At 43.2% G+C, this 19,004-nt stretch overlaps 1 protein-coding gene across 6 annotated transcripts in view; it reads left to right on the top strand.

Moving 5' to 3' along the window:
* The window catches only part of LOC131683228 (3-phosphoinositide-dependent protein kinase 1), a 615,616-nt gene that overhangs the window by 481,944 nt on the left and 114,668 nt on the right, over positions 1-19,004 (top strand). For 3 of the 6 annotated variants that reach the window (XM_058965065.1, XM_058965066.1, XM_058965064.1), the window contains one exon: positions 12,511-12,619. In XM_058965065.1, coding sequence (XP_058821048.1) covers positions 12,511-12,619 — 109 coding nt within the window. Of the gene's footprint in view, positions 1-12,510; positions 12,625-12,685; positions 12,902-13,063; positions 13,114-19,004 lie in introns of those variants that run through there. The other 3 variants (XM_058965068.1, XM_058965067.1, XR_009304439.1) reach the window with 3 other exon arrangements.

Below are 19,004 nucleotides of genomic sequence, written 5' to 3' on the forward strand. Positions count from 1 at the left end.
CCAATGTGGCCAAATAGACTTTGAATGGATGTTAGTGACCTAATATTACAAATCGAAGCAGTTGTGGTCATATTTTTGAAAAAAAATCACCTTTATACATTCATTGCAGAATTTATTAAAATCGACATTTTCTGCTTGTTCGTACTCATCACCCTGTAATTCCGGAACCAGAAGTCGGATCCATTAGAAATTCAATAGCAGCCTATGGGAACGTTGCACCTTTCATTTGAGACTAAGTTTGTCAAAATCGGTTCCATCTCTGAGAAAAATGAGTGACATTTTTGGTCACATACACACACACATACATACATACACACATACATACACACACAGACATTTGCCGAACTCGACGAACTGAATCGAATGGTATATGTCACTCGGCCCTCCGGGCCTCCGTTAAAAAGTCGGTTTTCAGAGCAATTGCAATACCTTTCTATTGAGAAAGGCAAAAATATAATAATTAATAGATAATACAAAAGAGAATGACGCTTATTTAGCGAAACATACCTTAAACACACAGCTAATCTTTCACGAGGTGCAATAGCCAGGCGGAATTTGGTATCTTCTTTTTTCAAATAAACCTCAAGTTTATCTAACAAAGCATCGAAGCAACTCTTTGTCATTTTAAAATATTCATGAAATTTAACTGGGTCTGCCACTAATTCTTTATAAAGTGTAGCAAATTCGCCTTCTGTGCTACGTTTTGTCCAAGCTTCGTGGACCCATTTTTTTTTCTTTGGGGCGGAAGCTTCTTCGGTTTCTTCTTCTTCAAGTGCAATTGCCATTGCCAATAGCTCTTCTTCTGTAAAATTTTCCATTTACTACACAGTTAATTTAGCTAATATGACTTCGCTTTTCTCCGTACTATTTTTTTTCTTGTTTTTATGAGTTCTTTATTCACTTCCCGAGATATTTTGGAACTACAAACCCTTGTATGTGACTAAACTTATTTGCAATGGCATTGAACATAAATACTTTAATCTGGGTATAAAAAAGTTTGTTTTGTACTTGCAGGTCTATCACGTAGACAATATGCATTTTGTAGGTATTTATTGGCTTTACGATAGGCAATAAAGGATTGGTATTGTTTTGTACTTGTCCCATTTCTAGGTAAACATTCATGCATTTTACAGGACGCCAATTCAAAGATAAGACAAGTCGCTACTAGGTAGATACAGGAGCAAGTTTATATGGTTTTGGATTTTTTAGTGACATGATATTGCTGTTTTCTTAACCCGTGCGAAAACAAGCTAAAATCCTAGCGTTAAAAGGTAAAATGTACTTCCCCTTACAATAAAAGTACAGTCGTGATTCACTGGTTGGTTACTTTTTAACTGGGCCATTGTCCAACTAAAAAGTATCTTAATGTCAATGTCCACAGGAAAATCTAGCAAAATCATAAGAAAAACAAAATATGCAAGATATGATTGGTATGCCGAGATATGCATTTACTCTTGAATTGATGAGAATACTTTTCCTTTGGAAGGACAATATTAACAATGGGAGGTGGGACTATTTCTATGGATGTTGAAACAACGAGAACTGAACTATAGTCTCTTCGAATACACTGACTTTAAGTCAAGATATTTGCCCAAAACGTTACTGTGCCAGTTTCCTTCAAGTTTAATTTTGGGTGGTTCAACAATTTTAACCCTCCGGCACTCGAGCCAATAGCTCCCCGAATGTGCTGAAAGAAGATTTCGTTAGAGTTTCTGAAAGTGTTGTATCAAATACAACGGCTCTAGTGCCGGAGGGTTAAGAAACGGTACTGGCTACGTAAAGTGAAGCTGTGTAGGGAAACATTATCCTGTGATGCCACACCATTTGACCCAATGCGTTGAACAAAGATGGCAGACGCTTCATATGGTTATTGTAATAATAGAAACATAGCAAAAATAGGCTCATTACTCTACCACGATTTATTTTTTTAACTTACTTTAACTTTTTATTACTGTCTGAATGTAATTTTTTGTTTTGTTTTGAATATATCACGCTTCAAATATATCACACTAAAATACAGAACAACTGTGATATAATCGAAACATTACTGTACTGTGTTGATGCCCGAACCAAGATCTTTAAAAAAATTACCTAGTAATTTAAACTAGGTGTGATGTTTCAAAATGTTTGCTATAATTCTCAACAAACATATGATTACGGCGTGAAAGCCAACGTTCAAATTGCTTTTTGTATGGAAATTCCAGACAAGCCGTTACTTGCTGAACAGAGATCACAGTAGAAAACTTTTCTCTTTTGTTTACTACCACATCTGTGATTGACGAGTAACGATTTGTCCGGAATTTCCACTGAAAATGAATTTTGACATTTGGCTTTGTACGCCCTAATCATAATAAAAACTCACAAAACATTAATATTTTTTCGTTCTCTACTGAGGTTTACTCCTTAAGTAATGACGATACATTATTAAATGTACTTTAATACTTTAAATACCGTGACTCAGTTTCGCTTCAAGCAAAAATGATATATTTGTCAACAAATCGAGAACATTCTTCCTACCGATGTACAACATACAACCGGGACTCGCGAATAGCATAAATATCCAACCTTGTGGTGTTCATAAACAAATTTGAACATCCAGCTCGAAAAAAAAACAACCTGAAAGTAAAATCGGAAGAAATCCTAGCAATCCGCGAGGGCCATCCCGGCATAGAATCAATTCCACACCGGTTGGAAAACCAATCTGTCCGCTTTGATTCTCTCAGACGCGCCTCTGTTCCGCTCTCCGCTAGCGAATGACGGATCTCAATAGTGGCATGTCTGTAATAATATACGTACATGGAACTATTGAGAACCAGAGCTACAGGTCCAAAGCCCTGGTAAAGGAGGATGGTTGTGATGATCTGGGCCGCGGTCACCACGTAAAGCAAGATAGGTCATAACCCCAATTCCAAGGCGTGACGCGACCCGTGCCGAGGGATGAGTGATCGAGGGGGTGAAAAAGATGCTCGATCGTTAACGGAGCCTGTGGGGTACCTGGGCAACCCCCACAGTAAGCGTCCCTTACCACGCTAATGCGGAGCTCTGGCGTGGCGGACATTTATTTCTCGCGCGACTCTTGGGATTTGATATGGAGAGCAAAAATAAATATACTAAACAAACGGAGGTGCCAAACCCCTTCGCTAGAGGTGGTTTGGCGAGGTCTCCCCCCGTGGGGAGAGTAGTGGAGCGATGAGTGCTGCATCTGAAAGCACCAGTGACCCCCTAGCAGCGGTAGGCAATAGCCCTACCAACGCACCGGACGGGCCATTATCGGCGATGGCAAAGTGGTGGAGCAGCTCGATGCAATAATCGAGTACACTAGCGCAAAGCAAAATATAAGCAAGGAGTTAAAACAGAGTCTCCTGGAACTCCGAAAAACTGTTCGTGTCGCAAGACAGAAACAGCAGGCTTATGCTAAGAGGGTGGAATGTCGGGAGAAGTCCGACAGAGAAACCCAGACAGTGGCCTCCAAGAAGGAGGGAAAAGAGAAGGTCGATACGGGCACTCAGACAGTGCCCTTCACCTTCTATGGAGCAGCCACGTCGCTTGAAGCGGCGGCCGAGTTCCCCTCGAAGGGAAAAGGCAAGGGCAAGGGCAATCGCAAGACGGCGTCGAACGCGAAGCGCCCTAGGAAGTCGCCAGGCGAGAGTGCAAAAAGCGACACCACACGGCGTGCAACCGTTTAGGTCAAACGCCGTTTGGGCGAGGTAAGCGAGGGCGAGAGTGACCTCGCTGACCAGAGCGTTGGTACCAGCAAGCCGGCGCGACCAGGGCACGGGGGGCCCAAACCCCTGGACGCTGGTCACCAGGAAGAAGCCGGCACCAACACCGGAGGTACCGCGGCCCGCGAAGAAGGCCAAGGACAGAGGCGAGGCCTTGTGGTTGAAAACCGACAAGGACAAATATGCCGATGTACTAAAGTCGATGAAGGCGGCCGAAAGCCTTTCGGCCCTTGGGCAAGATGTGCGTAGCGTGAGACGCACCAACACGGGAGAAATGCTCCTTGTGCTGAAGCGAGGCGCACAATCTAGTGCGGTATACAAGGCCTTGGCCCAAGAGGTCCTTGGTGAGGGCGCCCAAGTCAGGTCGCTAGGGGCGGAAATGACTCTCCAGTGCAAGCACTTGGACGAGTTCACGACCGCAGAAGACGTCGTCGCAGCCGTTAAGGAGTATTGCGACGTCACAATCGAGCGGGCCTCTGTGCGATTGAGAGATGGACCCGCTGGCACCCAAGTAGCCTACCTCAGGCTACTGAAGGCGGATGCCAAAAAGGTAACCGAGAAAGGGAAGCTGAAGATCGGCTGGTCGGTATGCCTTATTAGTATACCCCAGCCGCCTTCAGTGGATAGGTGCCTTGAGTCCGGCCACAAAGCATACGAGTGCAAAGGCATAGATAGGAGCAAACTATGTCGTCGCTGCGGCGAGGAGAGACATAAAGAGCGGGGGTGCACTAAGGCACATAAGTGCCTTATCTGCACCGCTAAGAAGCAAGCCCATAAACATGCTATGGGCGGACCTTCGTGTCCCTTCGGTGAGTTAAATAAGAAGAAGCCGTGAACGTCACACAGCTAAATCTTAACCATTGTGCAGCAGTCCAACAGCTGCTGTGGCAGTCGGTCTCGGAGTCGACCCTCTTATCAGACCCGTACCGCATCCCTGCCGGCAACGGCAATTGGGTGTCGGACAAGTCTGGAATGGTGGCAATCTGTACAACGGGACGGTTCCCGGTTCAAGAGGTAATACACCCCTCCGCCGAGGGTGTTGCGATTGCCAAGATCAATGGTGTGTTCTATTGCAGCTGCTACGCCCCACCAAGGTGGCCAATAGAACAGTTCTACCAGATGATCGACAGGCTCTCGTCGGACCTAGTGGGCCGGAAACCGGTAGTCATAGCGGGAGACTTTAACGCTTGGGCAGTGGAGTGGGACAGCCGCTGTACAAATAGCAGGGGTCAAGCGCTAATAGAGGCGCTTGCGAAACTCGATACTGTGCTAGCTAATAATGGCTCCGCTAGTACATTCCGTAGAAACGGAGTGGAGGCGTGGATTGACCTAACATTTGCCAGCCCGCGTCTGGCTCCAGGCATGGAATGGAGGGTAGACGAAGGCTACACCCATAGCGATCATTTAGCAATCCGCTTTAAGATCAACTATGGTGTGCAGCATCCGAGGGCGGGAGATCCCTGTCAGGTACGCGGGTGGAAGTCCAATCACTTCGACAGCGAAGCTTTCACCGCTGCCCTGGGACTGGAGGCCAACACCGACAGTCTAAGCGGGGATGCGCTGGTAGCTGTTCTATCACACGCGTGCGACGCCACTATGCCGAGAGAAACACTGCCAAGAAACGGTAGATGCCCGGTATACTGGTAGAGTGCCCAGATTGCAGCTCTACAGTCAGCCTGCCTCAGAGCTAGACGTAGGATGCAAAGAGCTCGCACCGAGGATGCAAGAGAGAACCGCCGTGAAGTGTTTCGAGCTGCGAAATTGGCCCTCAACAAGGCCATTAAAAGCAGCAAGAAAGCGTGTTTCGACAACCTATGTGAGAGTGCCAACGCGAATCCGTGGGGTGACGCCTACAGGATTGTGATGGCCAAGACCAAAGGGGGCTCCTCACCCCCAGAACGGTCTCCGGACCGGTTGGCAACGATTATCGAAGTACTCTTCCCGTCTCGAGCCACAAGCCCCTGGCCACCTGCACTACGAGACAGTGCGGGCACAGCCGAAATGGTGGCTCCAGTGACGAACGAAGAACTACTCGCAGTGGCTAAATCCCTAGCAATGAACAAAGCTCCAGGGCCGGATGGAGTTCCAAACAACGCACTCAAGGCAGCGATCATAGCGAACCCGAACATGTTCAGGCTAGCTATGCAGAGATGCCTTGACGAGTGCCGTTTCCCCGATAGATGGAAAAGGCAGAAATTGGTGCTGTTGCCGAAGCCCGGGAAGCCGCCAGGCGACCCATCGGCGTACAGACCAATCTGTCTGATCGACACGACTGGCAAACTGCTTGAGAGGATCATCCTCAACAGGCTCACCCCGTACGCGGAAGGTACGGACGGTCTGTCAAGCAACCAGTTTAGCTTTCGGAAGGGTAAGTCCACAGTGGAGGCTCTCAACTCAGTGATAAATACTGCCGAGATAGCGATCCAACGAAAAAGGCGAGGCATTCGATACTGTGCGTTAGTGACACTTGACGTGAAGAACGCATTCAACAGCGCAAGCTGGGATGCCATCGCGCTCTCGTTACACCGGCTTAGCCTACCGGTGGGTCTGTACCGGATCCTGGAAAGTTACTTCCAGAACCGCGTACTGCTATACGAGACCGATGCCGGTCAGAAAAGGGTTCCGATTACCGCCTGAGTCCCGCAGGCCTCGATCCTAGGCCCGGTGCTATGGAACCTCATGTATGACGGGGTTCTGAGACTGAAGTTCCCTCCTGGGGTCAAGATCGTCGGCTTTGCCGGAGGAATGGATGAGCGCGAGAGGCCTGGAGCTCGCTCATCATAAGACGGAGGTAGTTATCGTCAACAACCGCAAGTCGGCACAACATGCAGTTATCCATGTGGGAGAAGTCGCGATCACTTCACAGCGAAGTCTGAAGTCTCTCGCAGTCATTATAGACGACAAGCTGACCTTCGGCAGCCATGTCGACTATACATGCAAGAGAGCGTCGACTGCTGTTGCGGCTCTATCGAGAATGATGTCCAACAGCTCAAAGGTGTGCGCCAGTTGACGTAGGTTACTGGCAGGAGTTGCCGTATCTAGAGCACTGAGGGTAACCATTTACCTACAGAAACTGGAGAGCACCTACCGCGTGATGTGCCTCAGAGTGATATCTGCCTACCGCACGGTATCACACGATGCATCCTGCGTGATAGCGAGCATGATGCCAGTCGGGCTGGTCATTCGGGAAAATTAGGAGTGTTTCGAGCTACGTGGAAATAGATGAGCCCGCGAGCGCACCAGGGTGACCTCGGTCGCCAGATGGCAGCGTGAGTGGGACAACTCCTCGAAAGGTAGGTGGACCCACCAGCTGATACCTAGCATATCGAGCTGGGTGGGAAGACCCCATGGGGAAGTTCACTTCCACCTGACACAATTCCTGTCAGGCCATGGCTGTTTCCGTCAGTACCTCCACAGGTTCGGGCACGCGGAGGTCCCAGTCTGCCCGGACTGTCCAGGTGTAGATGAAACTGCCGAACACATACTGTTCGTATGTCATCGGTTCGACGTCGAAAGAAGAGCAATGCTTGACGTCTGTGGCTGGGACACAACCCCTGATACCCTTATTCAGCGGATGTGTCAATCGGTGGAGAAGTGGAACGCAGTCTCGGCTGCTACCATCCAGATTGCCAGTAGGCTACAGGTAACGAACCGGCGAACCGAGCAACAGACGACGGGCACGGCTAACTAGTGATTGGTTAGGTGGAGCGAAAAAGGCCAAGCGCAAAAAAGGGAGTGAATGGTCTGTTCATGCCGAGGCAGGTTTGGCGCAGCGACTGGCAACCGCGTAAGAGGTAAACCCAGCCACCCCGAAGCAAGACAGAAGAGTGAGTGTATAGGCGTATAAGTGGACTGCCTCATGCCAAGACGGGAGGGTCGTAGCGTAGTATGTTGGAACTTAGCTATCGATACCTCATGGCGTGGCAGAGGAGTGAAAGGGTGAGCATCCAAGTCAGTCTCACACGGCATGTTAAGGGTGAGCATAAAAGTCAGCCTCACAGGTATGGTAGAGGCTAGTACAAAAGTCAGCCTAGCAAGGAATGAAAAAGGTGAGCACACAAGTCAGCCTCGCATGGTATGTCAGAAGTGGGGCCTAAGAAAAATGTCCCACATGGGATGCCAGGGGGAGTGACAAAGGTACAATAGAGTGGCACGATTGAGAGTGAATCAGGTGATAGGGTGAGCACCCAAGTCAGCCTCACATGGTATGGGTGGGGCGAGCACAAAAGTAAGCCTAGCAAGGAATGAGTAAGGCGAGCACACAAGTCAGCCTCGCATGGAACGTAAAAGGTGAGCACAAAAGTCAGCCTCATGTGGGAGTGTTTGAGAGTGAATCAAAGTGCGATTGAGAGAGCACCCAAGTAAGCCTCATACAGGATGTATGAACGCGTGAGTGAGAGTGAATGAGTACATTTAGTACAGCCATCCCCCCAGAAGTAATACCGAGAGGTAGTTCCTGGGGGGAATGATGGCGGAGCCCAATGGAGTTTAGTCGGTATTAATGGCTGGTCACCATTCGAGTCCGACACGCCCCCAGTGCACCCCGTGTGGTAGATTGGACCCTACCAATAGCACGTGTACTGGGCTAGGACATAAAGGTCTTCTCCATTGTAAAAAAAAACTACAAGGGGCAGCCCTATGGGGTTGCACGAACTGTAGACGTAGGACTATACTACTTAATGTAAAACTTAGTACTTAGTGTGTGGGAAAAACACCCGGACCGGTGAAGAAAAATCAAATTTTAGACAATATAATCACATCTCATGTATAGACCAAGCTTTCTAGTTGCTCTCAAACAGATCCTAAAAGTTCAAACACCCTTGGATAACCCTAAGTTTGTAGATGTGTTTCGATGCCACAGGATTGTAAATGGTTAATATTACGTCATGAAAATTCAATTCTTTGCCTGTAAAATTCCCTGTGTGTATGCAAAGCTCATGATTTGTTGGGATATTAGAATTGATCGGAAAAATGCTTTCCAACGCTGCGCATTGCATACATACAGGACATTTTGCAAGTCACCAGAAGCTGTTCATTTTACCACCGCCACATGTTCAATTTACCCACTCGCTATAAACATGTCTCATTTTTGGACATGGTTAGAAATCAAGAATCATGTTTGAAAAAATGTGTTTATGACGAAGTATTTTCACCAGATATGCACAAAATATGTCTAACAAGAAACATATAAGGTGATTGTAATATCTCATTCACTTATTAGTTAGAAAATAATGACTTTGCTTAACGTGTTCATTTTACCGCCAGTTCCCCTACCTACTACCACATTCGCCCCAAACATTGAACCCAAGCGCACAATGCAAAATAAGTCAACGCTGATGATGATGGGTAGAGCGAAAGAGACAACTAGTACCACCACGACACTATTAGCGCCACGTTTATGGCACCCCTATCCCCTTTGTAATGAACTGACATAAGTCAACATCTCAGCGGGCACACAAATTATGGGCCCCACTGACAGTTTAAATTGTTCTTCTTGTTTTGCTCGAAGCTCGAAGCTAGTCAGATACCGTACGGCATGACTCAATTTTTAGACATTTGTTAAAAAGCGAAAATATTGGATAGCTAATTGAAGAAATTTGTTGTTTTGGACATAGGTGAATAACATAAACTTTACACCATGCTTCATCAATAAATTAACCGAACTCTCGACTATCACAAAATTGTGTCGATTGAAATTGATTCTGTTTATTGTGGATCGACCCTAACGCGACGTTTTAGATGTTGGCTTTCAAATCATGGCGGCGTAGCAGATTTTTGATTAGCGCATTTCACCAAAATTCAACGCGGCCATTCCCGATTGAAAGGAACGGCCGCGCTTAGCCCATCTGTCATAATATTGTGATTTTGCATAGCGAAGGGCTGAATGATAACACGTTTTGTTCCAAAAACAGCCTTGCGTTATGCAATACTTTGTGCAGGTTGATTATACCAGTTGCAAGTGGGGCCAAATTCACCAAGTTCCGTAAAATTCCTTTTAAATTACAGAATTGATAAAATTGCTGGGATGAGCGAAACTAATTAATCAAATCCTGTTTTTAAAACTGTCCTTGCGTTTAAACCAAAATGGGAAGTTTATTACTACCACTACATTACTTAATTTCAAGCGCAAATAGCAAATACATGTGCTAGTTAAACCAAAAATTTATTGGCAACATTACAGCGGCATTTAGGAAGCAGTTGGAGCGGTTGCCTGTTGGACGACACAGTGTAGCGTCCCTCCACAGCCAGTGTAACGGACTTCTAACTCAGCTACACTGGCTGTAAAAAAACACAGCGCAGTGATCTGCTTCGTCAGCCGTTCAACAGGGAACTGAGCATGTCTGGCCAAGTCCGTTCTTTAAATAGTCGATGATGACGTCGTTCATAGAAGCGTAGCGCGATAGGTACACCAATCTGTCGTACAGGGCTTGGGAAGCGCTATCTTCTGTGTGTTAATGCGCGATATTTTGACAAGGTTGTATATTATTTAATTTTTTAATGCTATGATATCAAAAATCTTTGGGTTTATCTGTTGGAATCAATTCTTAGAAGTATTTCGGGGCGATTTGTGCAAAAAATTTGAAAATTTATCGTGAGATGGCTGAATTATATGCGTTTAAAATTGGACCACTTTTCGTTACATACCATTTTTGTTGAATTTGCAGAGTGCACCCCCATATCGAAAACAAAGACGTAGTCCTACGTCAAAAGACGCGCCTCTGTTCAAGCCGTTCAACAAGTGATTGACGAAATATTTTTCCCTTCTGGGTGGACGACATGCAGTCCCACACCAGCAGAGGAATCATTTTATCTGCTTTGGTTCCCTCACACGTTCTCTCTCTCTGTGCGAGTCGGTGGAGAAGCAGAAAAAAGTCGGAGAGTCTTTTCAAGGAATATCGTTGGCAACGATTCTTTTTTGCGTCGGATGCCCGACACGCTACCAACACCATCACATCAACAACCCGAGCGAATCCGAAGATGAAAAAGTCGGGTCGGATCGGTCTAGTGCGGATAGACCTTAAATCTGAATAGTTCAACAGCTTGTATGTTCTTGAACCAACTCCATCAAATAATGAACCAAGCAAAGAGGGACCACTAAACAATTTGTTCCGATGCGCCATCTAGCGGGCAGATAATCCCCAACCAATAGCACACAAACACGCTCCATAATAAATGGCAATCGGTTAAGCCGTTTGGGAGTCTATAAATCATATACATACAAACATTGACTTATATATATATATATATATATATATATATATATATATATATATATATATATATATATATATATATATATATATATATATATATATATATATATATATATATATATATATATATATATATATATATATATATATATATATATATATATATATATATATATATATATATATATATATATATATATATATATATATATATATATATATATATATATATATATATATATATATATATATATATATATATATATATATATATATATATATATATATATATATATATATATATATATATATATATATAGATAGATAGATAGATAGATAGATAGATAGATAGATGTCCTTAGTTGTCGTCCATGGCATATTTGAATTTAATCAGAATGAGTTCGATCAAGCGAATGAAATATTTTATTCGTAATTTTAGTTACTCATTTCCCTACAGAACTTTTGATTTTTTTATTCAATTCGTTAGCCTTAGCTTAAAGGTGCCAATTTTGTTTTGTTTTACATTTTAAATAACTTTTGATTTGTTATGTTCGTATTAATGATTCAAAATCATTGATTAGATTCATTGGTTGAAGCAATGTTTCAAACTAAAACTCGCTTCATGTTTCTTGTCTTGTTGAATGTTGACAGAAAAAACAATTTTGTCCTCTCTACTTCGAGCCATTAAATTTTAATATCACTGGTTTTTGGTTCTCAGGGTAGTCGGGGTTCACAGAGTTCTAGACCTCAGGGTAGCCATCTCGAACTATTCATAGTATTGTCACCTTATCAGACGCAGTATTCTTGAAGAACCACGTTGACTATACATTTTCTAAGGTCTCTAAGCTGCTAGGATTCAATTTCAGAGTCACTAAGAACTTTGAGAGAGATGAGAAGGTTTTATACCCGCCGAAGAGAGAGTTAAAACAAAATTCAGCTCCAGCGGGTATTTGCCTTCCAAATAAACAAACAAACAAAAATTATCTTCGATAAATTTCTTAGTCGCTTCATGGACTATACTTCAAGAAATAAGTTGTATACTTCAGAAAAAAAACATTGGTTTACGGAAATGGAAATGTAAAAGGTAGGTACTTCGTACTAATATCCATACCAATTTTAAATGTAATGCTGCATGTTACGCTAACCAATCGACTTTATGTTCTGCACAGTTCTTGGGAGCCCCAGTGGAACGAAAAACCGCTTTTTCTAAAACAAACAATATTGTGTATCTTTTCTAAAAACTCAAAAATCATATTTTACTGAAAGATGAGTAAAATTTGTTAGTCTCGGTCGAGATTCGAAATGTTCTTATTTTGCTCTCAGCGCATTTGGTAACCCTAATGATAGTGCTTTTTAGAAGTTTACTGTACTGTAAAATTGATCAATATTTCCTGTTTCTCCTGGTGCTAAGGTCTCAACATTGGGTTATTTTTCACATCGCTATTTTTTCTTCATTTTTTTCGCTTCCATATTTGCAATTTCATTATTCCTCTATATTGTTATATTTCATTCATGTTCCAAGATAGTATATATATAAATAAGTAATATATGATTGATTTACATTTTTCTACCAGATGGTTGCACCGGAAGAAGTGGCCCAACACAGTACTATGGAAAGTACCGGTACATTTGGAAAGATAAAACAAACTTTGTCATCATCTCTTTTAACGGCCCAGGACAGAGGTATGCAAAACCTATGAGTATCTTTATGTATTCTATAGCGAATCCGTTATTATATTGGATGACTAGATCCGGAAGGTGGACTGAAAGGAATTTTTAAGGGCTACACAATGGCGTAACTATATCAAAACCATGGCCAAAATTATTTCACATGTTTTTAAGCTTTTTTATACGATAAGCGATGAAAAATGGTTTTTCATTGTTTTAGACAATTTATGACCATGAAAATGAAAATATTAAACCTCCTTGCAGTGTGATGCAAAGCCGAAAATAAACGAATTCCACGAGCATTATTATTTTTCAATGTAAACGTGTTTTTAGAGTAATCTATCAGTTTGAGGAAACCTCGCATCTCTGTGTGTTTAGTCTGTTTCAACTTTTTTTCATAAATTAAAACATTTTGTTTCAAGTTCATATGTTTATTTTGCTTTTCTGGTTTTCTTATAGTAAAAAAAATCAAGTTCTTGTAAATTCGGTAATAGAAATCTATCCAGGTGATTATCATATTCAATCTGGATTATTCACGTTAACACTTGCAATCCGGAGACAAGGAACTGGAATGAGAAGATTGCATAATTTGTTTGACGCTTCGCTTACGTTTCCAAGGCAACTTGTGTACGTTACGCTTCATATAGCAAGGTTAGTGAAAGTTACATTTTACACTCTTTTATATGGCTATAGTGGTCATAATAGCTCAATTTGGTTAATGGACGCAATCTAACAAAAAATAATATGGGGGACTCAATCAAATCATTCTTGTCATATAAACTTGAGCTTGAGCTTGTGCGACCACCCCTGGGCGCTACTCCGTTATCGATCTGGACTAGCTGAAGTAGCACAGGGAATAAGTAGATAATTAGGCTTGGGAGTAGCGAAACATCTTTCAATGTGTATCTCCTGGTAATCCTAAATTGTTTATTAATCAATACCGGCGCCGGCCATGCCCTAACGTAGATCGCGGGAGGCAAGTGAAGGAATCGTTAGTCCGATACTTGCTTTTGTTAGAGGCCGCACTACTGCTCACTCCACAAGTATCACGTGAGGAGGATATTTGTTAGTAAGTATAGAAGTTGGATACTACTTCTTCTTTACCGACGCCAGAGAGGTGAGTTCACTTCTGGACTAGATATCGATCCATCAACTCATGGACCGGGGACCAACCGCTTTACTTCCCTTCCGAAGGAAGACGTTACCACAGATTTTTTCACCTCAGAAAAATCTCAATGACCTTGGCTGGAATTGAACCCAGCTCAACTGGAATGAGTGGCGGTCACGCATACCGCTCAGCCACCGGTATCTCAAATTATTCTCTTCATATAAGATCTTTTAAATAGCCCCAATACTGATTTTTTTAATTGTATTCTCTTAAATTTGAACAAAAAACACAACATTTTCAAACAGCTGTAAAAATCAGAATGGGATTCATTGGGAATGTTTGGAACAGTGAGAGGACACCCCAAATAATCTTCTCCTTTTAACAGATTTACCCGACATAGCCCGATAAGGTACTTTTTTACTAACGAATATGTGGAACATTGATAAAAGTTAGCACTATTATAAAACCTACCCAAAAATGACAAAGAAAAGCTAAAATTGACCCCAATTGATTGTAGTTGCTGGAGTTTGCTATGAAAAGCACGATTTTGATGTATATATTGACTTTGGGTAATTAGTTTTTGGGCAATTTGAAAAATTTAGGGATAATGGCTTTCAAGCTAATAAAATGTGTAAAAAAATCACTGATTTCAAATAATTGTATACAAAAATTATCAAACGAAAACCTTTCCTTTTTAAACAGAACGTTAGAGTATGTTTCGAAGAACAATTTAAGCTAAAAATATGGACAAATAAACAAAAACAATATTTTTTCTATTTTGGCCAGGATGTGAAGGTGGTTACGCCTCTGTGCGGCAGTTTCTATTCGATTTTTGATATTGAAAATGGTTTACTGAACTATCTGGGGCTGGGTGTCATTCTAAAATCTAAAATCAAACGATGTCACTTTTTTACGTCACCATTTTTAACACTAATCCCAAGCAACAAATCTAACGCTTTTCGGTTATTACTAAAATTATAAAGGTTTTATTTTTCTTACGGTCATTTCACAAAATGTTTAGCTCATGCGAATCGAGTACTGATACACAACCATGCACTGCTAGGTCCCATGCAAAACTGACTCAGACATCACGTCACTAAAAGTTTAATAACTTTTTTTTAATAAAGAAGAATTCACAAGCAGTCTTCGACAAAGTTGTAGACAATAAAATTATCTTTCCTATTTTCACTTACAGTGATAATACGATACATACAGTGCCACCTAGCGGCAAAAATACGAGTTAGTGGGTTTTCTCCACGTAAATTGTCGAAAAATCCCATGCAAACTTCAGGCACGTTGGTCCGGTAGCTAGTCCGATTTGCTTCAAATTTGGTGCAAGTACTCCTGGTGGGATTAGGAATCGAAGCAGGGGTGGGCCGATAGGGGTCATTTTTTTCCTAATCTAACTAGAGCGAATCCAATATTGTTGTTTGTGTATTGCTTTGGGTTGCATGCACTCAACGTATACAACGAGTCTCGAAGTACTGGCGGGCGCCCTTCCTCTGAAAAATCGATTTTGGGACCTCTCATATCGATTGCTCATCCGATGCGATATCTTGAACCCGTTAGTAATTGCAAATTTCGAAAGGCTTGTGGAGCTCAATACTCAAACCCGATTTATGTCCTTGTACTTCGAAAATATCAATTCTTCTTCATGCTGTCCCAACCGTGTCAATCTCCTTCATGCTTCTGATTCAATTGTATTCTTCGACATATTCATGAAAGACGAGATTCGTGGAATCCCGGATCACATACGTCCGCAAGTGATCACAAGCATCTTTCATAGTAAATTTCCAGAAGTCGACTGTAATAAGATGTTTTGCACCGATGGGTCAAGCCTCGACGGCTCCACTGGCTTCGGTATATTCAATCAAAACCTCACCGCCTCATTCAAACTCAATGATCCTGCTTCAGTTTACGTCGCAGAACTTGCTGCTATTCAGTATACCCTTGGGATCATTGATTCTTTGCCTATCGATTATTACTTTATTGTCTCGGATAGCCTCAGCTCAATCAAGGCTCTCCGTTCAATGAAACCTAGAAAGCACATTCCAGATTTTCTAAGGAAAATCTGGGAGCGCCTGCGTGCTTTGTCTGTAAGATCGTACAAGATTACCTTAGTTTGGGTTCCCTCGCATTGCTCCATTGCAGGTAATGAAGAAGTGGACTCTGTAGCTCGTCAATATTACTCATCACAGAACCCTCGAAAGTTAGCAAACTTCATGGAGCAATGGTGAACTGGGAAGACGGCTACATTCGATCATCCTTAAGGTATCTATGAAACCTTGGTTCAAGGGGACGGGCGTAGGTCGGTATTTCATTCGCGTGATGTCTCGGCTTTACTCCATAGTTAGTCCGGCGAAGAGGTAATCGGAGGAATAAATTATTGCGAAGAGCGCGGGGGCGAACGTTCATATTTATCGCACTGAAAAGCTCGGGGCAGTCAATTCGATCTTGCAAAATATCCGAAATCGTCATAGCACGGAATAGATCCCGCCGCACTTGCAATGTTTCGAGTCCAATAAGCAAACCCCGGCTTTCGTAACTTGGCAGCTGGTGAGGGTTGCTCCAAGGCAATCGACGAAGGGCAAACCGAACAAATCTGCGCTGTACTGTTTCAATTCGATGGACACCGTTAAGATAATGAGGGTTCCACACAACTGAACAATATTCCAGAGTTGATCGAACGAGTGAGCAGTAGAGAGATTTCAAGCAGTAAATATCTGAAAAATGCTTAGATATTCTCATTATGAACCCCAAACAGCGTGATGCCTTTGCGACAATATAGCTTATATGCTGTTTAAACGTCAGTTGTTCATCGAGAAAAACTCCGAGATCTTTGACACAATTCGCTCTGTTAATCGTGGATTCAGCTAGACAGTAATCGAATCGAATTGGTGTTTTTTTCCTCGAGAACGTAATGACCGTACATTTCTTGGGGTTTAGGGTCATTCGATTGAACTCGCACCATTCCGCAAAGGTTACCAGTTGGCGTTGAAGGAAAGCTGCATCATCAGTATTCCGGATTCTATGGTATAACTTGAGGTCGTCGGCGAAAGACAACCGTGGTCCTTCTAAATAAAAGTTGACGTCGTTGAAATACAGAAGAAAAATCAATGGACCGAGATGGCTGCCTTGTGGAATACCAGATGAAGCAAAGAACTCTTCGGATACACAATCACCTATCTTGACTGCTAGACGACGATCACTGAGATACGATTGCATCCAACAGAGAATATTAGTACCAAACCAAGTCTATCCAACTTTGCCACTGCAACAGCGTGATTAATCTTGTCAAAGGCAGCTGAAAGGTCCGTGTAGATAGCGTCAGTTTGAAGTCCGTCCGACCTGACATCTGTAACATATGTTGTGAACGACAGAAAATTCGTAGATGTTGAACGTTTCGGCATAAATCCATGCTGAGTCTCGGAGATATACTGTTTGCAGTGGCTGGATATGGGTTCCAACACAGTCATTTCAAACTGCGGAACTGCGCTTAGCGTTGTAATACCACGGTAGTTGTCAACTACCTTTTTATCACCTTTTTTGTGAACTGGAAACATGAAGGAGGATTTCCAGAGTTCGGGAAATACTCCGGTTGTTAGCGACAATTGAAACAGATGACAAAGAGGTTCAATTAGACCGGCGGAGCATTTTTTTATAATAATAGTTGGTATACCATCTGGGCCTGCCGAAGTTGAAGCCTTCATTTTTCCAATCGCCAGTTGTACCATATTATTGTCGATATTGATAGAGTTCAAAGACTGGTATGATTGAGGTACATTAAGAGCCGCGCGTGAAACCTGGGTCGGTGTCAGATTCTCGTTGGAGAAAACACTCGCGAACTTTTCAGAGAATAGTTGGCAAATCTCCTGTAAACTAGAGCTCATACGTCCTCCATAGCTCATCGTTGAAGGCAACCCGGATTCCTTTCTTTGCTCGTTTACATGCTTCCAGAATGTTTTAGGTTCGGACTTTAACTAATGTTGCACGTTTCGCAAGTAATCGGCATGGCAACGCTTCGATGTCTTTTTATAGACTTGGTTAACATGAACGTAGTGTTGTCGCAGCACGTAGCCCCCAAACTTGGAGTACTTCTTCAGAGCGGCTCTTTTAGTCGCTTTTAACCGTCTCAGATCGGCAGTGTGCCACGCTGGGTGCTTAGATTGAAAACCACTTCTTTTGGGTACATAGCGATCGATAGCATAGCTCATAACATTGGAGAAGGTCTGGACTGCAACGTTGACATCATCATTGTCGAGAATTTCAGTCCAGTGGATATTCGACAGGAAGCCAATAATCCTATTATAGTCGGCTTTTCTAAAATTATAGCTGACGGTGTCAGAAGCATTGCAGTCATGCTTCACTCGAATCGCTTCAAGCACTATATTCAGGGGAGGGTGGTGTCTAACAGTTTTTACCAGGGGGAATGGTGCTGCGGTAACTTTTGGCGCGCAGTCAGATTTGCTCGAAAAACAGAGATCAAGGATTCTGTTGTTCTCGTTCACCACATTACTCGTTTGGTGCAGCAGATTTAGACTGTAGCAGTCAAGCAAACTGGTGATACCATTATGAAAAGATGACAGTTCGGGATCAGCGAACATAAATCCGTCAGAAGCAGAGCGCCATTTTAATCCGGAGAAATTGAAATCGCCAACAATCAGGATCTCATCAACCGGGCTTGCTTGAGCGGAAATCCGTTCCAGTGACTCAGTATGTGAATCAATCAATGTCGAGTCGCGAGTGCGGTCCGGTGGGAGACAAACCACGCAAAGAAAAAGTGCGTAGCCAGCCAGTTTGATTCGCACCCACACTTGCTCGACACAGACCCCCAAAGTATCGTCAATCAGTTGCGCTTTCAATCGACGATGGATAGCCACAAGTACCCCGCCGCCGGTAGCCTTGAGACTGTTGCGTGAGCTGCGATCAGTACGGAAAACATCGTAGTTGGCACCAAATGCTTGCACTGACAGAGTGCTATCGCTAAGCCACGTCTCTGTGAGGGCGATTATGTCGAAGCATTCATCCGAACTTGCTATCAAATAATCGTCGATTCCTGAATTCCTACCACCGGCATTCTGATAATATATGTGTAGGTTTGAATGCCGCGATTGACTGGAAGCGAGGAGCTGATCAATGCTTGCATTAACAAAATCAGGTTCGTACTTGCCGTTGGTATCGATTTGGAAGACCCCTTCACCACTCCTGCACACAGGACCGGGACGACTGGTGAACGCTGGCTGCAATGGCTCGACTGTGGCAGGGGGATCAAGGGCTTCCATAGTGCTAGCT

This window comes from Topomyia yanbarensis, chromosome 2 (genome assembly GCF_030247195.1).
Source record: "Topomyia yanbarensis strain Yona2022 chromosome 2, ASM3024719v1, whole genome shotgun sequence".
NCBI classification, from domain to species: Eukaryota; Metazoa; Arthropoda; class Insecta; order Diptera; family Culicidae; genus Topomyia; species Topomyia yanbarensis.